This window comes from Cyprinus carpio, chromosome A15 (genome assembly GCF_018340385.1).
Source record: "Cyprinus carpio isolate SPL01 chromosome A15, ASM1834038v1, whole genome shotgun sequence".
Taxonomy (NCBI): Eukaryota; Metazoa; Chordata; class Actinopteri; order Cypriniformes; family Cyprinidae; genus Cyprinus; species Cyprinus carpio.
In genome coordinates, this window is record NC_056586.1 from 4,312,041 (window position 1) to 4,338,402 (window position 26,362).

Here is a 26,362-nt window from a genome sequence, read left to right on the forward strand (position 1 = left end):
AAATGTTCTTCACACTAAATGTTCTTTGAAGAACTGTTTACAGAAAGGTTCTTTGGCATCGCAGTGAAAACCGCCTTATAAAACCTTTGGTTTTAAGAGTGTATCACCCCTTTAAAGCTACAGAAGAATGCTCATTAGTTGTTTCCTCTATTCTACTAGGCAACTGTCAGAGGAAAATGCCAACCTGCAGGTGTATGTTGAGAAAGAGAGCAACGAGAAGAAACGGCTCAGTCGCACCAATGAAGAGCTGATGTGGCGTCTTCAAACGGGCGAGTTGAGTCCTCGAATGTCTCCCACCCAGTCACCCCTTCATCGACCAGCCTCTAGTCCAGCTTCACCCTCCCGACAACAGCCCTTCCCTAGATGAGTGTCCAGTTCTCCACTTCTCTTACTCTGTCTCTCACACTCTATTTTTTTTTCCTTTCTGTATCTTTAACTCATGTTTCTCATTGTGGATTCTGATTGGATGGAACAGAGGGTGCGCTCACACCTCTGACATCATAGATGGTGGTCGTAGCGCTTTCAGTTTCATCAAGCCAATGTCAATGTTACTGTATTAGTTAGTTGATACAGTGGTCAGGGTTTGAGTTGGAGCGTGACTGAACAAAATATTTGAAGGCATGTACGTAATTATGTTAATGGATAGTTCACCCAAAAATTTAACCTTCTATCATTTACTTATTCTGAACCTGCATGACTGACATTATGTGGAGCATAAATGGAGAAATTGTAAAAAAAAATTAATTTTTGTTCTTTTTCACACAATTACAATGATTAGCGACTGAAGCTTTTAAGCTTTAAAAGGATGCATAAAAGTCAAATTTCATTGTTCAAGAGTTTCATCTGTTACAAGTTCATTGTAATACTCCGCCTAAAGTGTGATTGGATAGTTGAATCAGTGAGTTGTCTCGAGAACTAAATCAGTCTGATTCATGAAGAATCAATCGGGTTCAAGAATCAATCAGCATTCTAGCCAATTATGGTTGAAAGTTCCATCTTTATCCACATAGTTCAACGATTCAGCATTTGCATTTGAAACTGCAGTTCTACCAAATGTTCGCAAAGAGCATCATAAAGTTGTTTGGTTGGAAGTAGAGCCTTCAACCTGTGATTAGGATTGTAAAATTGCACCACCTGCGTGATGTCACTAAAGACAGTTATTGTTGAATTAACGGTCTGAGCAACAGATGTGCAAAAAAGTGAATGTGCCTTCAGACAATAGTTGTGACTAGCTCTTGAATGTTAATGAATTGGACATTACTGCTTTTCTCGTGAACAATCCAAATACCAAGGAGATATGTCAAAATTAAGTAAATAACAACAAATAAGATTTTGGTCAGTTCTTATAGTTGCTTGACTTTAGTAGACTTGCAATGTAGCACATGAGTTTCATAAATCACTTTTATTACACTTATGGTGGTTTGAAAGCTTGAAAGCATCAGTCTTCATTAGATGTAATTAAATGGAAAAGACAGACCAGCACATACTTCAAAATTTCCTCCTATGTGTTCCACCAAGGAAAGTCAGACAAATAAGTATGGAGCTTCAGTGAGAAAAAGTGTGAAAATGACATAATATAGGTGTTCAAAATTGTTAAATTTATATGATGCTGCACTAGAGAGAACAGAAAAAGGAACATTATTCTCCCTTATTTACTTTAACTGTATTGTGTCCATCACAATGTTGTGCATGATTTCACAGGCCATTTTGGAAACATAACTTGTTTGTACCTTCTGCTCTAATGGATTTGGCTCTTGGGCTTGCGCTGAGGTTTTCCGTTTGAACAGGACATCACGGCGCTTGTTCTCCGACCTTTGCCTATGGTCTCCAGCTTTTCAAAAGATTGACCAGGACATAAATTTTACTAGGAATTTGCCTTTAAAAGGAAAACCACCCACCAGCAACCTTCTGTGCAGTCCCCCCAGGCATTACTGTACTCAATACACCGAACAGGAAAACACAGGAAGATCTTTATAGGATTTAGGATGGACAGCTGCCATTCAAATGAGGTAAATACTTTGTCAAAACAGGATGTCAATTAATAGTTATGTAGTCTAGGGGCTTAAATGTTGACACAAATGTGAGTTTAAGATGTACTTACACTTTTTAAGGTGGTTCCTTCACATTTTGTGACCACTATACAAGGATGCTAATATTAGCATAGACTGACAATGCAGTAGTGTAAACAGCTTGCAAAACTTCAACCTGCTTTTTTTTTTTTTTTTTTTTTTTTTTAGTGAGGGTAAACAATCCTCTTGCCTTCATCTCAATTGTCCATGTTTACAGAAAACTCCGGAATGCATTAAGCTGTAAGAATTGCCTGTGAACTTGACACCACAGTTATCAGTCATGGCTGTTTATGTCCCTCTTCTCTGTAGAGAATGTATCATAAGTCTTCCGGTTGCTCTGACTCAGATAATATGCTTAAACTGCATTCATGTGGACATTATGAGGGCTTTTGTCCTATTTTATTGAGAATGACCTGCATCATATTAAACCCAAAGGTTTTTGTGAAAATACTACAGAACATTACATTTGCATGTTAATTTAGCAACATGCAGGTTATCATGAGTACCTCAGTTCTTGAAATGAAAATGCAGGCTTCTACAAAGACTTTTTGTTTATTATAATACATTCAGGGTCTACTGTGTCAAAGCCATGGTCTCAGTACAGTAAGATGTTTAGTCATGAATAATAACCATAAAGTATTTAAACTACACCTGTGTTTTTCTTCCCTGAATGGCCTACAACAACTGTCCTGTATATTAAGTGGATCAAGTGTATATGCACTTGTATTCTTGCTGACACTGTGGTAAAAGTCTGGATTCAGTCTTTGAGAACTTTAGAAATGAGTTAGGAAGTCATCGTGTTTATGAATGTTTTGTTACTTAATGTCATATTATACTCAATATACATGTTTTATTATTTTGTCCAAGTGTACTTAGTAGTGCAGCTATTAGTGATTAAATTTTTTATGATTAGCATAAATTACCATGATTTTTTTTTTTTTTTTTTTTTTTTATAGGAACATAAAATCATTAGTTAACATTCTTCAGCCTTAACATCTGTTCAAACACAGAAAGTGCAAAGCTGCTGCCATTTACAAACACTTGAACTAAGATGATGGCTTATGTTATACCATTTTACTGGTGAATTTTGTTTATTTATTCCTGCTCATTCTCCCGTACCACCTCCCATCTCAGTCAGAGATCTAGCTCAGGTTAGGAAGGTGCATTACAAATGTCATTAACAGTTTGACTCAATACATTAAGACATCTTCATGTTGTATCTACAGTACAGAATGTAAACTATACATTTGAAGGTTTGCATCAATGTAATATCACACTTGTGTTTAAATGTATTTCACTCTTATAGCAATTAAATCGAAAGCTCTGAATGAAATATGAAAATCAACTACCTGTCTGCTATGAAAAATTCTACTGTTACAGTTCCTTGGGTCTCTGCTCGGATTATCTCTGCTTCAATCAATCAAATTGTGAAACTTTTTTTTTTTTTTTTCTGTGTGTATCCCATGGACATGATTATGGAGTTTTGAGATTGAATGCTTCTTTCATTCTTAAAGGGGTCATCGGATGCAACATGCACTTTTACAAGTGCATACAAGTTGTTTATTTCTCAAATCAAGCCGTTCTCATCATCTTGTCTGTGTGACACCACATGGAAGAAGGCCACTCCCACAATAGTTGATTGACACTGCCGTCTTACCTTAGACCTGCCCTGAGTGAGCTGTCATCAGTCCGCCATTGTTTCAATGCCGTAGAAGGAGTAGACAAGAATGGCTCCTAAGCGATTGAGGTGTTTTGTTGTTGGATGTAATAAGGAACACAGCAGTCGTCATTTACTCCCGACATCTGAGCCACTGAAGACACAGTGGATTATGTTTGTTTTTGAAGGGAATGTGACCCCGATCTACCTAAATGTGTCTGTTCGCGTGAATCATTCGTGATTCAGCCTCACTTACAGATGAAGTGAGTATAAGGTTCTTTTATGAATCTTTGCAAATCGCCTTTCCTAATAAGGGGCTAGTTACCAGTTTCACGATGAATGCGGCTAAAGTTTACCGTCTCTCAGAGAACCTCTCGGATGAGAGGGGCAGGGCGAGCAGAGTTCATTTGCATTTAAAGCAGCATGCAACATGGCTTTCTCTGAAAAGAGCTGTTTTTGACAAGGTAAAAAGGGTGTCGTTTTACACTACCACTGAGAAATGTTAACCAAATTATGTTATAGACTTTTCATTAAGACCCTAAAGAATCATATCAACTTGTGGAAAATGGACATCCAGTGACCCCTTTAAAGGAATAGTTCAGCCAAAAATGAACATTTTTGTCATTATTTACTCTCTCTCATATGGTTCAAATCTCTTACTTTATTTTTGTCCTTGTAGTGTACTTAAAATTTTAACCTTTGTGCCATGCTGAATATTATTAACTTCATTTGGTGTTCCTGGTCAAAAATGTGGATCACCAAATATTGGATTTAATCTTTGTCAGCTTGATCGCCAAAAAGGATGAAAAAGCATCATAAAAGTAGTCAACACCACTTGTACACTAGGTTTCAAGTCTTTTAAATCCATACTATGAACTAGAGTTGTATGGAGTAGAACAGAGTATACGTTTGAGAATGAAAAGAGGATGAACAAATGTTTTTGACTAATTTTTTTTTTTTTTTTAATGAACAGGAATACAACTGGAATACAAACATAAATGTCTATCATTGAATATTTAAAGGGAAGACTGTAACATGGATTATGTTAATGAAATGTTCTAATGATTGTTTTTTTTTCTTCTAATTTGTGTTGTACAGCTTGTATGAGCTTTATGTGTGATCTGTTACAACACTTTAATGGAAACGCATGTCTTAAAGCTGTGATATAATTTGTTTCGTTCAAACCTTGTTAGTGTAGCTAATCACTGTTTTGATGCATTCAAAAACTCTTTTGATGATTATGTTGCACTTTATTGCACTTTAGGTTTAATATTAAAAGACAATGTAAAAGCATACTGTTACTTATATCTGACTTTTAACTCATTTAAAAAGAAGAACAACTTTTGAGGGAAGACTGTTTTCAAGAGTCTAGAAAAATAATATTAACTAATGTATTATTGATAAAGAGATATAGAGATAGAGATTACTAATATAATACATTAATTAATACCTCAGAAGCCTTTTCACTCTCCAGTTATTAAATAAAAAGTTCACTCAAATGAAAATGTGCTGAAAATTTACTCCATAAATACCCCAGCGACAGCCCTGCGTGAGGCCATCCAAGATGTCGATGAATTTGTTTCTTCATCGGAACAGATTTGGAGAAATCTATCACTCTATGTTAAAACACCTTGGATGTTAATTGATGGACCGGAGTTGTGTGGATTATTGTGATTTTGGTCACACTTTATTAACTAAAGTGTTACTGTGATGTTGTTATCAGCTGTTTTGACTCATTCTGATGGTGCCCATTCACAACAGAGGATGCTAACTCATCTTGGATGGCCTGAGGATGAGTGAATTTTCAGCATATTTTCATTTTTGGGTGAACTATTCCTTCAAAGGCTGCATTATTTCTCACTGAATTCTATTTCACAGAGAGCGAAAAAAATCATCACATTACTGCTTTTTAAAAAGACTAGAAACATATAAATCTGTAAATCATTCATTCTTTTTTGATGTAAAATGCTGAATGATATCAATAGGCACGGGGAAGATGATGGTGGAGTTTCTTTCTGCTGCTATGGCACTTAGAGTCTGGAGGTATCGCAGCTGCAGAGCTGATGGTGACTCAGAGATCACTAGAGACGCTTCCTTCAGTGCCCGCGAGGCATTCATCTCACCCTCAGCTGCAATCACCTACACAGAGATATAATAATACACTTGAGTCGCTTGTGTCACATGTTGTGCCTGATATGGATTTTCCTCTGCATAATGTATTCCTCTGTATTTGACTCGACTACGATATTAAACTGTAGGGCCGAATCACTGATTTTCTCCAAATGATCCTAGAAGGCCCGTAGAGCATTGCTTTTGGGAGAAATCTCAATCAAGTGTGACATTTTTAATATAAAAATCCCATATAAAAATATCCCAGTTTATAAGGGGGTATGGCCTGAAAACAAAATGTACATTTTTATATAATAACAATAATAATAATAATGCAATTATTAAAACCTATACCATAATGTGTAACTGTTGCAAATTTGTTTAATGTATCACTCAAAAGCAGTTATTTAGTATGGCACTACATTTATATTTCCACATGAATCCAGAAAAAAAAGATCATTCTACAATTAGTTGGCTGTGAGAGTTTGTGTAAACATTTTTTTTTTCCAATTATATTTACAGTTACATTTAAAATCAGATACATTTAAGGATCTGTTGCCATTGTGTTCAGTGTGGATTATATGTATTAACTTAGACCAGGGTTATTCAAATCTTACCCTCGAGGGCCAGTGCACTGCAGAGTTTAGCTCCAACCCTGATCAAAAACACCTGAGCATGCTAATCAGTGTCTTCAGGATCATTAGAAAATCACAGGTAGGTGAGTTTGTACAGGGTTGGAGCTAAACTCTGCAGTGCACTGGCCCTCGAGGGTAAGATTTTAATAACCCTGACTTAGACAATATACTGCAACAATAGAGGTCTTCTTCAGAATACATTGGCATTGTTGAAACTAAATATTCACTATGAGTGCACTATTTTGTGCCTGTGATATTCATGCACCCTACATTAAATGTTGGGTCCATTATTTGGGCAGTATTGACTTTCATAATTAAATATTTGTACATGAATGACTGCATGAGAGTTTGTTGTGGTGGTCTCACCTTTGCACGGGCTTCTCGAGCTGCTTCAGCTTCTGCAGCCATGGCTCTCTGAAGCTGGATGGGTAGTTTGACATCCTTTATCTCCACTCGCTCCACTTTAATGCCCCACACACTAGTGGCCTCATCCAAGGCAGTCTGTCATCAAGATGATACAAAGCTGTCAGGATCTGGGAATATGATATACCCTTCCTGCGGGTAGATCCCTGGGTTTAACTTACAAAATTAAACCAATCCAATCGACTACTTTGTGATATGTTTAGCATCTTTTTATTTCCTTTGGAAGTTAACAGATGTGGTCTGAATGAACTGTCATTGTACGAAAAACAACTGTATTCTATGGTGGCCCAAACTTGCAGAAATTAAAAACAAACAAATAAACAAATATCAAATAAATAAACAAAAACGTAAAAATAATTCTTTTTGGTTTAACCTGTATTCCTTTAGTTATTTTCATACTGTTACATTACGATTTATTTATTTATTAATTCCCCAATTGGGCGCCCTCTCTGGTCAGGGCCACTGAAATTGTCCTAAGCTTCCCTTAGTTATGGTGCCCCTGGACTGCTGCTCTGAGAGTCCATGTACCTGCATGTTGTATGAGATGCCCTCTCTATCAGACAGCAGCTCTGACAGGCTCTTTGTGCCCAGGACATTTCGTAGGGTGGTCTGTGCCAACAGCCGTGTTGCATGGTCTGCATTGGAAACGTTGGCCACGGAACAGATCGGGTCAAAGACACGGAAGTACACCACACCATCCACACTTACGGTCACGGAGTCCTTTGTCAGGAACTGTTCTCACATAAACATATAGATACTCATCTTTTCATATACTGATCCAAAACTTTACATTATGCATTCTGATTTAACTTGCCAAATCTTGTTTGAAATTCTATTGCAATGCCTGTTTAATTTGGCAAATTTTGTATTGTCATAAGGGCTATTTCTCAGTAATAAGGTTCTCTGTAACTAAACCTGTAGACTAAAACTATGAAAAATGTTTGTTGGTTTTGTTGTTGTTGTTGTTGTTTTCATTAAATTAAAGCTGAAATAAAATATAAATATTATATGAAATTTAAAATAACTAAATATTTTAAATATTCATTATACATTATATATATATATATATATATATATATATATATATATATATATATATATATATATATATATATATATATATAAACATTTTAAGTGAAATAAGTTGAAGTTGGTAAAAACACTTACATTTTTTAAAACTAAATAAAATGAAAGCTTTAAAATAAACGTTTTTAACAATGCTATAATAGTATGTACATTACATAATTAACAATATAATATATTATACGTACCTCTTGAGCAGGAATATCAAATGTCACCGTTCTCAAGTCCACCTTCCTGAATGTATCAGTACATGGCAGCACAAAGAAAATTCCTATAATATGTATAAATAATATACAAATGTAGACAGTTATATATTTAAATAAATTAAAATGAGCGATGCTCTTTATTAATAACATGAAATTATATGTGTATATATATATTTAACTTTGTCATACCAGGTCCTTTTGGTTTCTTGTCCACAATACGACCTAATCGAAAGATCACAGCCCTTTCATACTCCTTTACAATCTAAGAGTGAGCCAGTTGAGTACATTGCACATACAGTCATCATTTACATAGATGATAATTACTGTATTGAACAATATATTGATTGTCTGTGGAAAATCTACCTTGATGCACATAAACATGGTAACAGGAAACAACCCTATAGTGATAATGATGGCGATAAAGATAATGAACCAGCCAAAGCATCCCAGTGAGGGAGGTTTATCATCTGGAAGACATGGAGCCAACATGAATTATCCTTGAATATGGTACACTTTGTTGTCCAATGACTGTTTTTAAAAACATAATAGGCACAAATCCCACATTCCTTAAGAACTATTAGATATCACCTCAGCTGCATTGATATTGATCCATTTTTAAATTAACCAATTTATGTAACCAAACCATAATATTTATTTGTCTGCTATATCTACTATCTTGTAACATTTTACAATCATGTTACTACTTACTACTTTCCTCTAAAATCAATCAATTTCATTTTGACATTTTTCTTCACCATTATGGAAACACAAGTATCAATTTTCAAAATTAAATTTTCATATTGCAATTAGTCAGCTCAGCCTGAGAAATAACAGTTATATTGGATAGTAAATATTTTTAGCATCTCCTTTTTGTGTTCTATACACAAGCCGCAAAATTTTACGTACAACACTTAAACATTTTTAAAGAAGCCTTTTGAAATCTTACCTGTGAAGGTTTAATACATGCAAACCAGGCATTATGATAATGCCCTGATATTGTTTAATCAGTGGGATATTAAATTTCTTTCTAACCGTAGACTGAATGTCAGGTGAACATCAAATACCACTGAGACACTCTTACTGACTTACCATGTGTTAACGATCATGCTCTCCTTATGAACTTAGTCATGAAAGACTGAAACAAGGGTAAAACTGTTGCCATGGGGCATTGTTATCATACAATATATACATTTTTCAATTATCACAGTTACAGTTTGTAACATTGTAATAGTTATTTTGAATAGTTTTAAGATTTTGTTTAAGATATAGAAACTTTCAAAGGCATACCTTGTATTGTATGTCTGCCACTCTCAGTCTCCTGGTTTTGGACCCTGATTACGGTGGTCATTTTGAAGAGCGATACAAACTTGAGATGTGTTGCTGTAGGCAGCAGGTAACAGGAGCTTGCAATATGTGCTCACCTTCCCATAAGGGTGTGTCCTGCTTCCCATTAGACAACGTGCATGCAGAGCAAAACTGAAGGAAAGGAAAATTCTGACTGATTTCATATCAGATTATATAAAAAATAATAATTTATTTGTTCAGAGTTTTGCAGGCATTTTTTTTTTTTTTTTTGATCAAATGTTGTTATAGCTGTAGTAGGACATTTATAATTAATAGATTTCTGGATAGATTACATGACATTGGAAATATGAGCTGTTAAATCACATGACAAATGCTGTGTGTTTTGTTCTCTAAACTGAAATTCCAGTATCATATTAATGCTGTAGCTATTGGTTGAAGCTAGACCATATAACTTTTAGCCCCTTTTGGCAGAGGTTTGCTCCTCTATGCAGATGATGTGGAAAATAATGTATGTATGCAATTTCCCACAAAATCTGTCTGGATAGATCTAAATTGTTTCAGTTTATCAAAGCCTATTTAGGCACAAACATGGTTTGTGTTTTTTTTTTTTTTTTTTTTTTTTTGGCATGTTGGGGCATGGTGTCACACACATTTTATATATACACTATTTTAATTGATATTTCAGTTTGCCAAAACCACGGTTTGATATTTCTTGTAATATCACATTTACATTTTCTTTATCATTCATCTACGTTTTCTTTTACAAAGTTTGTAGGTATAACTTTGACAGATGGTATATTTTATAATCTCCAAAAAAAAGGTTTTGTAGGATTTTGTAGCTTGACTTTATTATTTGATCATCCTTAAATATTTACAATCTTATTAATATTTATAGTTTTTCTCTCATTAATAAAATATAGAAAACGAATTAATATTGAAAGTATTACTTTGTAAATAATTCAAAATATTTAATAAAGCTTACACATTTGTCAAACACAGGCCTTTTCAGCCTTGAAAGTTGTTCAGATATGTGTATACCAAGACCTCATTAAGGCAACTGTGCAAAGCTTTGGGTCTCGAGAGTCACATGCAATCGAGAGCAACTCACCATAGAGACAGGCTGTGTGTAAACAGGAGATCAACTCAATAAACACTGCCTATATATAAATAAAAAAACTTTTCTTGGCATTATGACATTATGTGTTGTCTCCTGTACTGCATACTGTATTCAAGAGTTTTGCTGCCTATAATATCACAAAATCCAGCATGTCTTCTAACTAATAGAACTGGTATTATATGAATATAGTTAAAACAATTATTTAAGTTGAGTAATGCAAAATGAACTGTAACATTTTTATAGCATCAGCTACTTCCTGGAAGAATGAAGATTTAACTAAATAAATAGCTTTCCATGTTTGCTAACATGTGACCAGCAGACATGGATGATAGGTCATTGGTCTTAAAAATTGAATCTTTCAGAGAATCTTGCAGACTAGACTCATTGTTCAAACTGTTGCATCATTATCTTGCGGCTGACTTCATATGCTAAAAAAAGCGCTCCATTGGCAGGAAATGTTCGGATCATAGTTGGGGTCAAACCGGAATACAGAGGCGCCACTCCTGCAAACAAGATGGCAGAATATAACACATTATTATTTGTTATCATATGATGCAGTTATCAATCTGATCCAATTTTATAAATGAAAAATTATTTGTCAAGGAACAGTGGCAATGCCTATTATGTGCTATATACAGGTATCCTCATGTCGTACTATACTGATACTATTAATACTGTATCATACGAATTTTAAAATGAAATGGTAAGGTTAATGTTTGTTTGTATTTGGATTATAAGTCCAAGAAAATAGTTTTTTTTTTTTTTTCAAAAAAACTTTACATTTTGCAGAAATTAAATAAAATGCCTTTTTTTTTTTTTTACTAGTTATTACTGCACTGTTATTGAACCCTGCTGTTTTGTGACATGTCCCCCTTTAAAACAATTTCAAGACAATTCTTTGTCTTTCTGACATAACCCTATTGTAGGGTTAAGCCTACTGTACCTGATACAGACAAATCCGAGCTTAAGGCCTTTAAATTATCAACATGATCAAAACTTTCTAAAAAAAACCTGTTGTACAAAATCTACTGCATTGTCTGATCAATAGTTTATACTTTTTTTAGCAAGTAAAAGGATTTCAGCATAATTCTAAAAACATCCCTCTTCAAGTTGTGGTAAATGTGTCTTTTTGCTACGAAATGAGTTTAAAATTTTATACTGTTAGTAATATTTCAAGATAAATGCTGGAATGACTCAGCTAAGGTCAATTAATACTTCATTTTTGCAAAGAAAAATCATGCTAAATTTTGAGCATCAAATATGATACATCAGACTTTTGAGGAAAGCTTATTTGTTCTCTGAATTATCATTGTATTGCATTGCAATACATGTTTTGCCCCCCACAATAAAAACTGAGCTCAAAAAACTAAGCATTTAAATATCATCTTACTAAGGCATATTATTGAGAGATATGGAGAGATAAGTGATATATGTAAATACAGTAGTATACTATACTGTTAAGAAGAACTCCTTGATTTACATTACAAGCTATCAAAATTGCATCATTCTAGCCATATAAAGTGCAAATGCAAATGCCAACTTTATTATTTAGTTTTCTTTCTGTTTCTAAATAAATTCAGTTCAATAAACTATTCAATTAAACAAAATAAATATATTATTTTCTGACTATTATTTCATGTCAGGCTTAACAGGGGTTAAGAGTGTCAGACACCATAGAAAAAATACATTTTCTGGCACAAGTGGCAATGTTTCTTCAGAATAACTGATTTGAAAACATCTCCTATATTAATTTTGTACTTGCAATGATCAAGGAACTTTATCAATTATCAGTAATCAAACGTAAAAATATTTATTGTTTGTCTTTTGAAAGCTGCATTCAAAATCCTGTTGGCTCAGAAATCTGAGGAGGTATGCGCCCCTCAGTTTGATTGGGCATGATGCCTCTGATCAATAATAATTACAGTTCATACTATATATTTCATTCAATAATTAAAAGATAGTAGTTAATTGATTATTTTACTCAATATTTGTGTACTGTGCTGTTTTAGGCCTATTAGAGTACCACGCTATTATAATAGGTAACGGCAAAAAACAATAAGCTGAGTTTCCTTGTGCCCAGAATTTATCACTTATGAGGTTTCATGACAGACAGGATAAATACTGAAATCTCACCCTCATTTCGTAAAATCTCCATAAGAGTCTTGAGGAAGCCTTCCTGTTTCCCGGATAAAGACAGAACCTGGATGCGAGACTTCACACAGTCTATGGGGTACACAACCAACCACAGACAGGCACCGCCAAAACCACCACTGAACATCAATGGCACAACACCTGTCAGAAACACATGAATACTGAGCAGAATTTCCTGTTTATAGAGAAGAATCATCCAAGTTGTTCTTTTCCACAGAATGAAATTAATGAAAAGGCAGCTTGGACATTATTTAAAATATCTTCCACACAAGAAAGAACATCATATGGGTTTGCAATGACATGAAGGTGATTATATGGTGACAGAATTTGGAATTTTAAGTAGCCTTCCCATGGACTGACCTATGTGCTCTTTATCTCTGCTCATTTGGTGGGCAAACATTGAGCGGCTGAGTTCATATCCTCCAAAGAAACAGAAGTATCCAGGTATCTCACGGACTATAGTGGTGGTGAGACCCTGATAGAAACCCAGAGGACCATTTGTCCATAACACATTTCTCACAACAGACCACACTGTGCTGAAAGAGAGAAAGGAATTTCAACAAGATATACACTACTGGACAATTATGATTTTGAAGTCATATTTGTCCAAGTTCAATAACATAACAGGTACTCCGAACTTAGGAACAGTAGATGGCTTCAACCAAATTCAGCCCCTTAATAGGTTAATTTGCCCCAAAATTAAAATTAGGTAATCATTTACTCACACTCAAGTCATTCCAAACGTGTATGTGGAACAGCCAACCAATCAATCAATAAATATTTTGAGAAATGTTTCAGTGTTTTCTGACCATACCATGGAAGCCAATAGTCACCAAAACATTTTGGTTACCAACATTTTTAAAAATACCTTCCTTTGAATACCAAAGAAAAATGCACATGGTAACCTGATGAGGGTGAGTAAATGATGACAGAAAAAAATAAAAATAAATAATAATATATATACAGGTCCTTCTCAAAAAATTTGCATATTGCGAAAAAGTTCATTATTTTCCATAATGTAATGATAAAAATTAAACTTTAATAAATCAAAAATTCATCGCACACCAACTTAAATAATTCAGGTCTTTTATTGTTTTAATACTGATGATTTTGGCATGCAGCTCATGAAAACCCAAAATTCCTGTCTCAAAAAATTAGCATATTTCATCCGACCAATAAAAGAAAAGTGTTTTTAATACAAAAAAAGTCATCCTTAAAATAATTATGTTCAGTTATGCACTCAATACTTGGTCGGGAATCCTTTTGCAGAAATGACTGCTTCAATGCGGCGTGGCATGGAGGCAATCAGCCTGTGGCACTGCTGAGGTGTTATGGAGGCCCAGGATGCTTCGATAGCGGCCTTAAGCTCATCCAGAGTGTTGGGTCTTGCGTCTCTCAACTTTCTCTTCACAATATCCCACAGATTCTCTATGGGGTTCAGGTCAGGAGAGTTGGCAGGCCAATTGAGCACAGTAATACCATGGTCAGTAAACCATTTACCAGTGGTTTTGGCACTGTGAGCAGGTGCCAGGTCGTGCTGAAAAACGAAATCTTCATCTCCATAAAGCTTTTCAGCAGATGGAAGCATGAAGTGCTCCAAAATCTCCTGATAGCTAGCTGCATTGACCCTGCCCTTGATAAAACACAGTGGACCAACACCAGCAGCTGACATGGCACCCCAGACCATCACTGACTGTGGGTACTTGACACTGGACTTCAGGCATTTTGGCATTTCCTTCTCCCCAGTCCTTCCTCCAGACTCTGGCACCTTGATTTCCGAATGACATGCAAAAATTTGCTTTCATCCGAAAAAAAGTACTTTGGACCACTGAGCAACAGTCCAGTGCTGCTTCTCTGTAGCCCAGGTCAGGCGCTTCTGCCGCTGTTTCTGGTTCAAAAGCACACGCCTGTGCACGGTGGCTCTGGATGTTTCTACTCCAGACTCAGTCCACTGCTTCCGCAGGTCCCCCAAGGTCTGGAATCGGTCCTTCTCCACAATCTTCCTCAGGGTCCGGTCACCTCTTCTCGTTGTGCAGCGTTTTTTGCCACACTTTTTCCTTCCCACAGACTTCCCACTGAGGTGCCTTGATACAGCACTCTGGGAAAAGCCTATTCGTTCAGAAATTTCTTTCTGTGTCTTACCCTCTCGCTTGAGGGTGTCAATGATGGCCTTCTGGGTTAACCTCTTACCCATGATTGCGGTTTTGAGTAATGAACCAGGCTGGGAGTTTTTAAAACCCTCAGGAATCTTTTGCAGGTGTTTAGAGTTAATTAGTTGATTCAGATGATTAGGTTAACAAAAAATTATCTTTTAATTTTGCCAAAATCATCAGTATTAAAACAATATTTGGGTTTTCATGAGCTGTATGCCAAAATCATCAGTATTAAAACAATAAAAAGACCTGAAATATTTCAATTGGTGTGCAATGAATCTAAAATATATGAAAGTTTAATTTTTATCATTACATTATGGAAAATAATGAACTTTTTCACAATATGCTAATTTTTTTGAGAAGGACCTGTATATATATATATATATATATATATATATATATATTATATATATATATATATATATATCAGGGAATTCTCAAGGCCTGTCAAAACCATGTAAATAAATAAAAATCATTTACATAAGAAAAAGAAGAGTCTATTTTGAAAAGCAATCATTTTATATTTTTAATGATAACATTATTTTGATTGTCTTGTTAGCATAATGTAAACATTTCTCATTGGTGTGATGCATACATCATGGTATACTTGTTATTGCTTTCATTCTTATTGATATTAATAAAAAAGAAAAATATCTGTGTATCCAAACACAATGATTGTTTAAAGCTTAATGAATTTAAGATTAACTTTTTTTTTTTCTTTTTTTTCTTTCTTTCAGTCTGGGGTGAAAAATATCTATATTTCTGTGCCAGGTTTCAAAAGTATTCACAAATTTGAATGTATTTTATTTATTTTTTTTAACATACATTCAATTTTTTTCTTTCTGATTTGACTTGAAACACATATAATCTGTACTGGAGAAGTATGAATACTGTTAAAATACAATAATCTAAAATAAAAGAAAATTTAAAATGTTTTATTTTTTATTTTATTTTTTAATTTTAAGACCTTTTCTGTCCACTGGCGATCTTGCCGGATGCCTCCATTTCATGCATGGCCTGCAGCCGACATTTAACCAGTTCAGTGGGGCATGACGCCAAAGAGGAGAAGACAGAAGCAACAGAGCCTGAGCAGGCCTTCTGAACATCACTGAAACACACAATACGCTGATAATTACACACATTGCTGAACTTCAGGAGAGGTCGCACTGACACTGTTATAGTTTATGTCTAATTTCACATTGTAAGAAAGGTAATATGAATGACTGCATATAAATCAAGATATACTACCATTTCTGAAACAACAGTGACACTACACAAAAAACATAAATCTATTTTTTTCTGGAGAAAATGAAATTTTCAGTGATGTCATAAGAGGATCTGACAAACATTGTGAGACTGATGGAGAAGACGGTGGAGGAGATGATCACAGTAGATCAGCTGGTGGAGGAAAAGAGCCTGGCAGAGCTGCAGGGGGAAACAACCGCATCGTAGCTGTAGACCCCCAAGAAGGAGATTGTAGAAGAGAAGCCCAAGGTGGAATCGGTGGGGTGGATGAACAAGGCAGAGCCAGAGGAATGGAAATCCACGATGGAGCATGAGGAGTGACTGACCACGGAAGAGCCGGAGAATGGGAAGCCCGAGGTGGAGATGCCTGGGCCTGAGGTTTGGGCCTCATATGCTGAGGTCCATGGTGTGCGCGGCCACAGGCTCGGGTCAGTGTTTGTCAGTGGCGAAACCAAAGGAACACTAAACTCAAGAGTAAAGCTCCATGAACAAAAACCAAAACACACGTGATTATTTATTTATTTATTTATTGTAATTTTTTTAGAAACATCTATTATTATATAGTAAAATATCAGGTTCATATACGTGACCCTGGACCACAAAACCAGACTCAAGTCGCTGGGGTATATTTGTAGCAAGAGCCAAAAATACATTGTATGGCTCAAAATTATCGATTTTTCTTTTATGCCAAAAATCATTACAATATTAAGTAAAGAACATATTCCATAAAAATATTTTGTAATTTTCCTACCATAAATATATCAAAATTTAATTTTTCATTAATAATTTGCATTGTTAAGGACTTCATTTGGACAACTTTAAAGGCGATTTTCTCAATATTTAGCTTTTTTAGCACCCTCAAATTTGTGGTCCAGGGTCCCATATATCACGTGGTAAGTACCATGGTATTGCCATTTGATCCCATTACTGGAATAATAATAATAATCATTCCTTACATTTATATAGCGCTTTAAATAATAATAATAATGACAAAGTTTTACACAGTATTTTAAGAGGTGACATAAAAGAAACTGTAACCCTTTATTGACTATAAACATCTAATGTTTATCCAATAAAGACAGGCTCTCTGAACACGCAGGCCGTGGATCACATGACAGCATCTGTCCTAAAGGATTTAATTACATCATGCATATTGAGTGGACAAGTGAAACATAAGCACATTTAATTACTGGAATCACACAGAATTACTGTATGTAGTAAAAAGGGGAGGAGGTTCAACACTTCAACACACACCATATACAGTATATAACATTAACAGTTCATGTGTCGAACATTAGATTTTTTTCATGATTTCGCTTGATTGAGATTTTTTTCATGATTTTGGGGTTGAGGTCAGGGTTCTATGCGAGCCAGTCAAGTTCTTCCACACTAAACTCATCTAACCATGTCTTTATAGACCTTGCTGGAATAGAAAATGGCCTTCCCCAAACTATTCCCACAAAGTTGGAAGCAAAGCTTTGTCCAAAATGTCTTGGTATGCTGAAGCATTAAGATTTCCCTTCACTGGAAGTAAAGTCCCTAGCCTTGAAAAAAAAGTCCCATACCACTATCCATCCTCCACCAAACTTTACAATTGGCACAGTGCATTCAGGGAGGCAATGTTCTCTTGGCATCTGCCAAACCCAGTCTTGCCCATCAAACTGCCAAACAGAGAAGCGTGATTCTTCACTCCACAAAACAAGTTTCCACTGCTCCAGAGTCCAGTGGTGGTGTGCTTTACACTACTCCATCTAATGCTTTCCATTGTACTTGGTGATGTGAGGCTTGCATGCAGCTGTTTGGCCATGGAAACCCATTCCATGAAGATCCTGCCACACACATGTGAGGGGAGCTCTCGATGGCTTTGGTAATCAGGTCGCTTGTGCTCATATTAATGCCAGTGGAAGTTTGAAACTCTTCAGCTATGGAATCAGCAGAGCATTGGCGTCCTTTATGCATCATGCTCTTATATGCTTCCACTTTTCAATAATACCATTTACAGTCGATTGTGGGATGAAAAACTGGCTTATTGCACAAGTGGCATCCTATCACAGTACGACACCTGAATTTCCTGAGCTCTTCAGAATGAAGCACTAATATTTAGTATTTTAGCATTATTTATTTGTCTTTTTTAATATTTAGATTGTATTTTAATTTTGGGGGCCTTTGAGTCCCAAATGTTGAGATTCCCTGCTCTATACTGACAACGCTGTCTCTTTGGTAATAAAAGTTTGGTGTGGTGGAAATTATGCCAAAAAAATGACAATTCTTCTTTACACAAAAATATAGAAATAAGTTATGTTTGTTTAAATTTTCATAGTTTTTATAATTCATTAGTTGTTATAATGCATTTAAAAATTCATTTTTATGATGGATTTTCATAGTTTTAGTGCATGAAGTTTAATGTTCAATAGTACAATGGCACGTCTTATTCTGTTTGTGGGAGTTTACTGTAATTGTACCTCACCTGAGATCTGTGCATTTGTCCAATCCCGAAACAAAGCGGACAACATTCTTGCAGAAGCTGTAACTCATAAAGAGCACAGTGTTTTCAGCAATGTTGGCTATGAGGGCAGGTGTAGTGCCCCGATAGAGCCCTCGCAGTCCAACCTGTTTGTAGAATGAGACGAAGCAGTGGACAAAGCCTCTGTACAAGCTGGGGAAAGTCTGCATTTTCACCTTGGCTGTATCGAAGGGCTGCCCGCTTAACACACACGCAATCCCACCTTACAAAGACAGAAGAGAGGAAACCGTGCAGAACATGCCTGTATGTTTTTAATTAACTGATCTTTCTTGTTTCTTACTGTAACAAAATTCCCTTCATAATGCTAAATTTGTGTAAATCAGACAGGTGGAAAATACAGCACATTGCATTATAGCAGCTTGGCTAAATTACTCTGATAAAAATTGTGATTTTTAAATATTTATATAATATATATATATATATAATATATATATATATATATATTATATATATATATATTATTATACACACACACACACACACACATACACATAAATACATACATATATACTATAATATTATATATATACAAAACATATATATATAACATATATACGTATATATACATAACAGTTCTGGAACTGACATGCATATAAAGTCCCTCATATATTACAGCTGTTAATTTAGACACAGGAAATGAATAATACAAGGCTGTTACCACATGCTCCAGCTGACAGATCAATGATGGCTTGCGTGACAGGATGTGGAGCCATGGTTAAATTCTTCTATTTTGCACCAATATCCACAAATATCAACACAAAATTACTATAGTATATACACATGCAGAATTGATTAAGCTGGACAGTGATTTCAACGGGGCCGGTGCTAGCCATTTGGGTTGCCCTAAGCACAAAATGCTTGGCGGTGCCCCCCCCCCCTCCCCCTCCCCCAACCAACCCCACCCACCCCACCACCCACCAACCAAAGAAATAACTACCATTCAGAATTTCTTAGTTAGGTTCTCTTTACTTCCAAAATAACTGCCTGCAAATGAATAATTGGAACTGAACAATGTAAACACAGAAAGTTAAAAGTTCAAAAAAAAGTTTAGTGCAAAAATAACAGTATAAGTGTATGAATTTTATGAAGTATGAATTTTAAAGTGCACATTTTTAACTGCAAATAATCATGCATAACTGCACAGTAGAAATTTACTCAACAGAGGGAATACATCTCTATAAAGAGACCACATTCTGCTATTCTATAGAACCTATATTAAACATTTTCACTACCATCAGTTGTCAGAGGCCCTACAGAGGCACCACGCCTACATTTCCTAGCTGCAAAATCAGCTATCAGGTCCATCATATGACAGTTTCTGAGCCACGTCCCATTGATGCTGATGACAGCCAGACCACTTAAAAACGTTCCTGCCCCCACTGATGAACGCAGGTACGTTTTGATGAGTTTGAGCTTTGAAAATATATATAATTTATATATACCAAAATAATAATATACACAGTACACACACATATATCATGTAGACACAAACTTTTTTTGGATGCGATTAATCGAGATTAATCTTTTCCCAGCCCTAATAAATTTGACAACTCTGTGAATATGAAAATATACAAACACTGAGATTGTGGGGGTTTTTTTTCTAATTTGCATTTTCACCAACAGATGTCGCCCTTGGCCGAACCTCTTGAAAAATGACCGCATGCCATAGCCAACAACAAAAAACGAAAAAAGAAATCTTTATCTAAGCGGTCTAATTTGGCAAAATCACATCACGTTCAGTTCAGTTGCAGGGTTTTTCTAAAGTTCAGACTGAGGCAGATAGACATTGTATTGAAGCGAAGAAATTACAATAGGGAACGTTCTGCACTAATAGCTATATGCACACGTGACACATCTGTAACGTCGGGGGAAAATTAGCTTTATTTGTCATTCAAAATATGACGATGAGGACCCCAACGATTGGCCTTCCTTTCCTGCCTCAAACAAACTGCATCTTTAACAGCCCAAGTTTCACAATTTCCCCGGACCCCCTCCTACTAGAGAAACACAAAAAATATATTTTTTAGATCTTAAAAAAGCATTCGACACTGTTAACCATGATATCCTACTAGAGAAACTGAAAAAATATATGGTTGTAAGAGGAGTAGCTCATTCTTGGATAAGTAGTTACTTAGAAAAAAGGTATCAATATGTCCCAAATAGATAATTGCAAGTCACAATTGTTGCAAGTGACATGTGGGGTTCCCCAAGGCTCTGTGCTGGGCCCATTGCTTTTTTGCTGTTGTACATCAACGACATATGTGAGGCTTCCAAAGTATTAAAACTGATATTATTTTGCGGATGATAAAAACTTATTTTGTTCTGGTGACAATCTGAAACAACTTTTGGATACAATGGAAAAAAAGAAATGGTACTGCTAAAAAAATTGGTTTGATTTGAATAAACTAACATTAAATATAAGTAAAACACAAAATTATTGTGTTTGGTAATCGTTTACCCGAACAAAATAAGTAAATTAATGATTAATGAAATTGAAATAGAAAAGGGTGTCGGCAATTAAATTTCTTGGGGTGATAATTGACAATGACTTAAATTGGAAGCCCCATATATCCTATACTAAGAACAAGATTTCAAAGTCAATTGCAATATTATATAAAGTTAAAGACTTATTAAATGAAAAAATCATTATTCATACCTTGTATTGCTCCCTAGTGCTTCCATACCATTACTTATTGTGTGGAAGTATGGGGAACGTACATACAAAACAAATACCCAATTCAATATTTATGCTACAAAAGAGGAGCCATACGAATAGTAAAGAAAACCCAACTATAGGGAGCCAACAAACTCCCTATTTATTGAACTAAAGGCCCTAAAGTTTAAAGAATTAGTAGAACTAAAAACATTACAAATTATATGCAAAGCAAACAATCATCAATTGCCAGAAAGTATCCAAGGGTTGTTTACAGAAAAACGAGAATGTCAACATGATTTAAGGGGAACTTGTATGTTTAAAAAGAACCAAGTGAGGACCAAAGCAAAATACTATTGTATTTCAGTTAAAGGTGTAAATTCTATGGAACAGCTGTCAAGAGGAATTAAAAATATGTGGGTCACTTAGCAAATTAAAGAAGCTATTTAAGAATAAAACACTGAAACTATATGAAACTATTTAAAGAGTGATAAATGAAAGCGGATTTTTGTTGTATTTTGGATTGTGGAACTGTATTGATTGGCAAAAAATAATGTTATTGTAGTCTAGTTATACTAGTTTGTCAAAACAGTATATTGATGTAAAACAACAGTTTTTTTTTTTTTTTTTTATTTTGTTTTTATCAAAAGATGAGATGTTTTAAAAAGGGTAGGCATTATAAGCAAGAGCTTCAGCCTACACCTGTTCAGACTAATGTAAAATATGTTGTTGTACATTAGCTCAATTGTGTTGAACCTAAGTTGTCCGTCTGAAATAAACTAAACTAAACATTCAAAACTCAACAACATGCAGGGCTAAAAAGCCCCGGATCTTTTGCACTACTAGCGACGCGGACGCGCCGACGCCCCTGGACATGACCCATACTACACGCAAGGGCTACAAAACTAACATTTTTATTTAAAAAATTGTCTTACCTGCAAGAGACGCGCGCGAGCATCATCCGCTGTCTCTTCTTTTTTTCTTTTTTCCGCCCCCGACTCTTGGTGCCTTTTCGAGGCCATGTCTGAGGTCGGTGTCTGCCAAATTTGACATTGATTGAGGCATAATCGAACAGAGACACTGGGAGGTGGGGAAGGGGGGGCACCAGAGGGAGACTGGCACAGAGATTCACCTTTTTCTCGACTAATTTGGTCTAGGCCTATATTACTTTTTGTATTGCTTTTGTATATTAACCATGCTTTTAGAAATATTTTATTTGTTATTTATACTAGTAGCCTATTGTGATGATTTTTTTTTCACGACCCAGATTTTTTGGTGCCCCCCCCCAAGCACTTGGTGCCCTACGCGCAGGTGCGTGATGTGCGTGTGTGCGGAGCGCCGGCCCTGTATATACACATGCAGAATTGATTAAGCTGGACAGTGATTTCAACTTTACGAATGTATCACTTTTTTGATGTAACCGGTCAAACAGGTTTTTTAAAATGTCTACAAATGTTCACAATTCAGTCCAACTTAATCAGAGAGTTCACTCACACACTGAATAGTTTGCAAGTGCTTCTAACAATGCAACAGGATACTTTATAATGTAGCAAACAAGAATAACAATAGATCATCACACAGAACATTCACAGAGAAAGCATTGCCATTGTTTTCCTATGTAACAGGTGACAGATTGACGTCTTTTACTATACGCACTAACGTCTGGCATATTTCGTAACCGCACATAAAGCATGTCTAGGATCTCCAACCCTGCTCCTGGTGAGCTATGATCCTGCAGATTTCAGCTCCAACCCCAATAAAACACACATGAACCAGCTAATCAAGGTGTTCTGGGAAACTTGAGTATCAAAATAACTTTTTGATGGGGGCCCTGTGCCATTACAAAGAAATGACAAGTAAAACACTGAATTAAATGTGTTTTTTTTATAGAAACACTATTTTCTATTTAGACCATTTTTAAGTATTTTCTTGTTAAACATAATCCTACAATATGTTTAATGCACAACTTTGAAAAAATATTTTCAAGGCTTAATACCATAAAAACACACACAATCTCAAAAACCAAAATACAAATAAAAAAGAAGAAGAAGGTAAAACAGGTATACCCTGGTCCCACATGTCCAAAAGTGCATATAGTGGCATACATTAACACAAAAATGTAAAGAGAAATGAAAAAAAAGGGACCATAACCCATCACAGAACATTACATAAGTTTAGTGCCTATGTAAGAAGATGGTATTTATATCTGACCTGTGAGCTCTCTATTAATAGTCTTAATCTTTAAACCAGATTTAGAGGGAATCCTCCCAGAGGGGTCAAGAGTCCCTTTGAGCCCAACACTGACCATCTGAACCATGCAAAGATCAGAATGTCTTAGCAACATTAAACTCTGCTACTGCAATCTCACATATGTTCTGCATGGTCACACAGAGCAGGTATTCTCACACTTACCCGCCCCTTCTTCTGGATCACTGACTGTCCTGGCATCAGACACTTCTACAGACTATATCCAATCATGTACTTGGTTCAAGAGCCTCGAAACAAACTGTCCTGTGAAATAATTAACTTACTACTGACGCAAAACACTCCTGAAGCTGGTACTAACATTCACACTTCCTCGATCACCACCACAGGTGTGTACATGCCAAACTGGCTGTGCAGGGGTGTGTAGGGTTCGTCACGCGGGGACTTCCTGGAACCATGGGCCCTGGAAATAAGAGAAGGCGGTCGTGTTGCTGTCATATCCTGCAGAAGTTGTTGACTCAACATCAAGATTGTGACACAAGGTCACTTCATCAAACGCGATATTTGAGCATAAAAAATAATATGGACACTGAGGTATTTTAACCACTAGATGGCAGAATAGCCTTGAGTATAATGCCAGATACTTAAGCATCAAAAGATTACAGTATATGCCGTCATGAATTCTTACAAACATTTTATGCAGGTACAGTATGGACTATTGATATTAATGTAAGAATAAAATCCCCCCCCCCCACACACATAGTTTAGTTTCTTTAATGTAAAAATCATTCAAATCAATTGAATAATTTAATCGTATTGATATTACATAATATTACATTCGTTTATCTTTTTTTATATTAAGTAGTATATTGCAAATATTTTGGTATTTATAATAAATGCACCAAAATAAACAGATGATATGTCTTGTCCGAATTTGGTCCCCCCTTATTTAGATCCAGATCAAAAGCAAAAAGAGAATATATATACATATATATATATATATATATATATATATACATATATATATATATATATATATAATATATATATATATCTTTATATATACACACACACACACATACAATATATCCAGTTGTATTAGCATTAAATAGATCTTTATTCGTAATTAGTCTATTCGTCTGTGATCAACGAAAACAAACATCTTGGTTGGAAAGTTAAGCGTCGAGACAGTTTCTGTTATTTTTGGTTTCTCTCTTTGATTTCGATTATTATTTTGCTACGACGTAATTAAACTAACAAAAACCAACTTTGTTTGTGTATGTACAAGCAATATAATACAGCTAGAAGCCATGCGGTCAAAATCGCAATTAAGTGTTTTCATAACATCCAAACTCCGTGAAAGTTTGTTTACTAATTTTTAAGGGACGAAGGCACTCATAGATGTCTATGAAGGCACTGCTTGTTTCGCTTTCAAAAGCGCGCCTGTGATTGGCTGTCGGCATTGCCGTCAATCATGTACGTGGGCGGCGTCAGGTGACATATGATAGTGAGTTCCAGTAAGAGCACTTAGAGTTTTAGTACACAGACATTCAACAAGCGACAGCAGCAGGACTATCGCATAATACTGGACTGGACTGGATTACAAAACTTTATAACAACACCAATCTGATGTCGTTCTAATAACATTGCGACTTTTAAGTCGTTTCCAATGTAATTAAGTCAGTTTAAAGTTTGTTCTTTTGCGTTTCACCTCATATTTTCTTTTGACAATCATATGTGACATTTTAAGAGACAAACAGTATTACTGGTACCATGGCTGACGCAGCCCAAAACCAGATGGTCGAGATCGACCCGGACTTCGAGCCGCTCTCCAGACCACGTTCCTGTACTTGGCCGCTGCCGCGGCCGGAGTTCCCCAACCCCGCTTCCGCCGACTCCAACACATCGTCCCCGGCTCCGTCAGTCAAGCAAGAGCCCTCCAGCAACTCGGACTTTATCAACAACCTCAGTTTGCTGGAAGAGAATGAGGACTTCTCTGATGAGAAGCCTCTCATGCTGTGCGGCGATTTCCAGTGCCAGGAGAACTGCATCCACCACCAGCAAATCCCGAGTCACCAGCAACAGGTGCCCGTGCTCTCTTCTCCAGTGGCCGCTGCCGCTGCAGCCGCGGCAGCCGCTCAGCGCAAGAGCAGCTCGTCCAGACGCAACGCCTGGGGGAATATGTCATACGCGGACCTGATTACCAAAGCCATCGAGAGCTCCCCCGAAAAACGGCTCACCTTGTCTCAGATCTACGACTGGATGGTGAAAAGCGTCCCTTATTTTAAGGACAAGGGGGATAGTAACAGCTCCGCTGGTTGGAAGGTATTTATGTTTTCGGTTTTGGTCTATACTCTCAGTCAGTTGCGCCTTGTGTTTTGGGTTTTTACGCCAAGCAGTTCAACTTCTGTAAAGGCGTCTTGGTCACCATGGTTCCCATTCAGTTGCGCTCCGATCCAGCTGTTATGAAAACAAAAACGGGTCTCGTGTGAAAGGCTCCATGACATGCGAACTTTTGGGCTTTGCACAGCTGGTATTGATTCTTGCTGTCCTGAGTTTCAGGGGGTGATTACTGTGTATCTCTTCACTTATTGTTTTAGGATTGTCATGGGATTGTCAATAGTCTCCATTCATAGGGCAGATGATTGCTTCTCATTACAGGCAGCACATGGCAAGGTGGTGCATTGCAGTCAATAGTTCAAGTGCTGACCCATGTCACATGACAGGTCCCGGGTAACAAGTGTTTTATAGATATAGCCTGCAGAGAGCAAAAACTTGTAGGATCTTTCCACATTTCCAGGTAGAACTTGTTGGAGTTGAAGTTAGG

General features: G+C 36.1%; 4 protein-coding genes across 13 annotated transcripts in view; 2 read left to right on the forward strand and 2 right to left on the reverse strand.

The window, feature by feature from the left end:
• The window catches only part of LOC109074677 (microtubule-associated tumor suppressor candidate 2-like), a 49,755-nt gene extending 44,736 nt beyond the window's left edge, over positions 1 to 5,019 (forward strand). Inside the window, exons 15-16 of one of the 2 annotated variants that reach the window (XR_006161716.1) lie at positions 160 to 2,009; positions 2,238 to 5,019. Coding sequence is in view for 1 of the 2 variants with exons in the window: in XM_042770806.1 (XP_042626740.1) it covers positions 160 to 367 (208 nt within the window). In the remaining variant the exon portion in view is untranslated. Of the gene's footprint in view, positions 1 to 159 lie in introns of both variants that reach the window. The other variant, XM_042770806.1, reaches the window with a different exon arrangement.
• stoml3a (stomatin (EPB72)-like 3a) lies at positions 4,956 to 9,558 on the reverse strand. Its single transcript, XM_042770815.1, has 7 exons — positions 9,470 to 9,558; positions 8,546 to 8,649; positions 8,372 to 8,444; positions 8,165 to 8,247; positions 7,422 to 7,625; positions 6,837 to 6,971; positions 4,956 to 5,865 (listed from the first exon to the last, which is right to left on the reverse strand). Exons 1-7 carry the CDS (start codon positions 9,528 to 9,530, stop codon positions 5,668 to 5,670), a joined length of 858 nt encoding a protein of 285 aa, XP_042626749.1. The 5' UTR covers positions 9,531 to 9,558; the 3' UTR covers positions 4,956 to 5,667.
• A 1,352-nt stretch (positions 9,559 to 10,910) lies between these two features.
• Positions 10,911 to 26,362, reverse strand: part of LOC109058590 (mitochondrial ornithine transporter 1-like) — a 35,329-nt gene continuing 19,877 nt past the window's right edge. Inside the window, exons 3-9 of the mRNA XM_042770814.1 lie at positions 23,743 to 23,998; positions 19,336 to 19,419; positions 18,621 to 18,879; positions 15,876 to 16,016; positions 13,116 to 13,291; positions 12,738 to 12,896; positions 10,911 to 11,107 (exon numbers count right to left, since the gene is read on the reverse strand). Of these exons, the coding sequence (XP_042626748.1) occupies positions 10,986 to 11,107; positions 12,738 to 12,896; positions 13,116 to 13,291; positions 15,876 to 16,016; positions 18,621 to 18,879; positions 19,336 to 19,390 (912 nt within the window). The 5' untranslated portion in view covers positions 19,391 to 19,419; positions 23,743 to 23,998 and the 3' untranslated portion in view covers positions 10,911 to 10,985. The remainder of the gene's footprint in view (positions 11,108 to 12,737; positions 12,897 to 13,115; positions 13,292 to 15,875; positions 16,017 to 18,620; positions 18,880 to 19,335; positions 19,420 to 23,742; positions 23,999 to 26,362) is intronic.
• The window catches only part of LOC109103872 (forkhead box protein O1-A-like), a 103,409-nt gene continuing 102,098 nt past the window's right edge, over positions 25,052 to 26,362 (forward strand). For all 9 annotated transcript variants that reach the window (XR_006161719.1, XR_006161717.1, XR_006161718.1 and 6 more), the window contains exon 1: positions 25,052 to 25,860. Coding sequence is in view for 5 of the 9 variants with exons in the window: in XM_042770811.1 (XP_042626745.1) it covers positions 25,309 to 25,860 (552 nt within the window). In the remaining 4 variants the exon portion in view is untranslated. The remainder of the gene's footprint in view (positions 25,861 to 26,362) is intronic.

What these genes read in the sequence shown, in the direction of transcription:
- stoml3a (XM_042770815.1), bottom strand. Translation starts at nt 9,530, where the DNA reads ATGACCACCGTAATCAGGGTCCAAAACCAGGAGACTGAGAGTGGCAGA. An exon ending in TGGCAGACATACAATACAAG is followed by an intron (nt 8,650 to 9,469) that starts GTATGCCTTTGA and finishes CATGTCTTCCAG; the next exon opens with ATGATAAACCTCCCTCACTG. An exon ending in TTGATATTCCTGCTCAAGAG is followed by an intron (nt 7,626 to 8,164) that starts GTACGTATAATA and finishes ATGTGAGAACAG; the next exon opens with TTCCTGACAAAGGACTCCGT.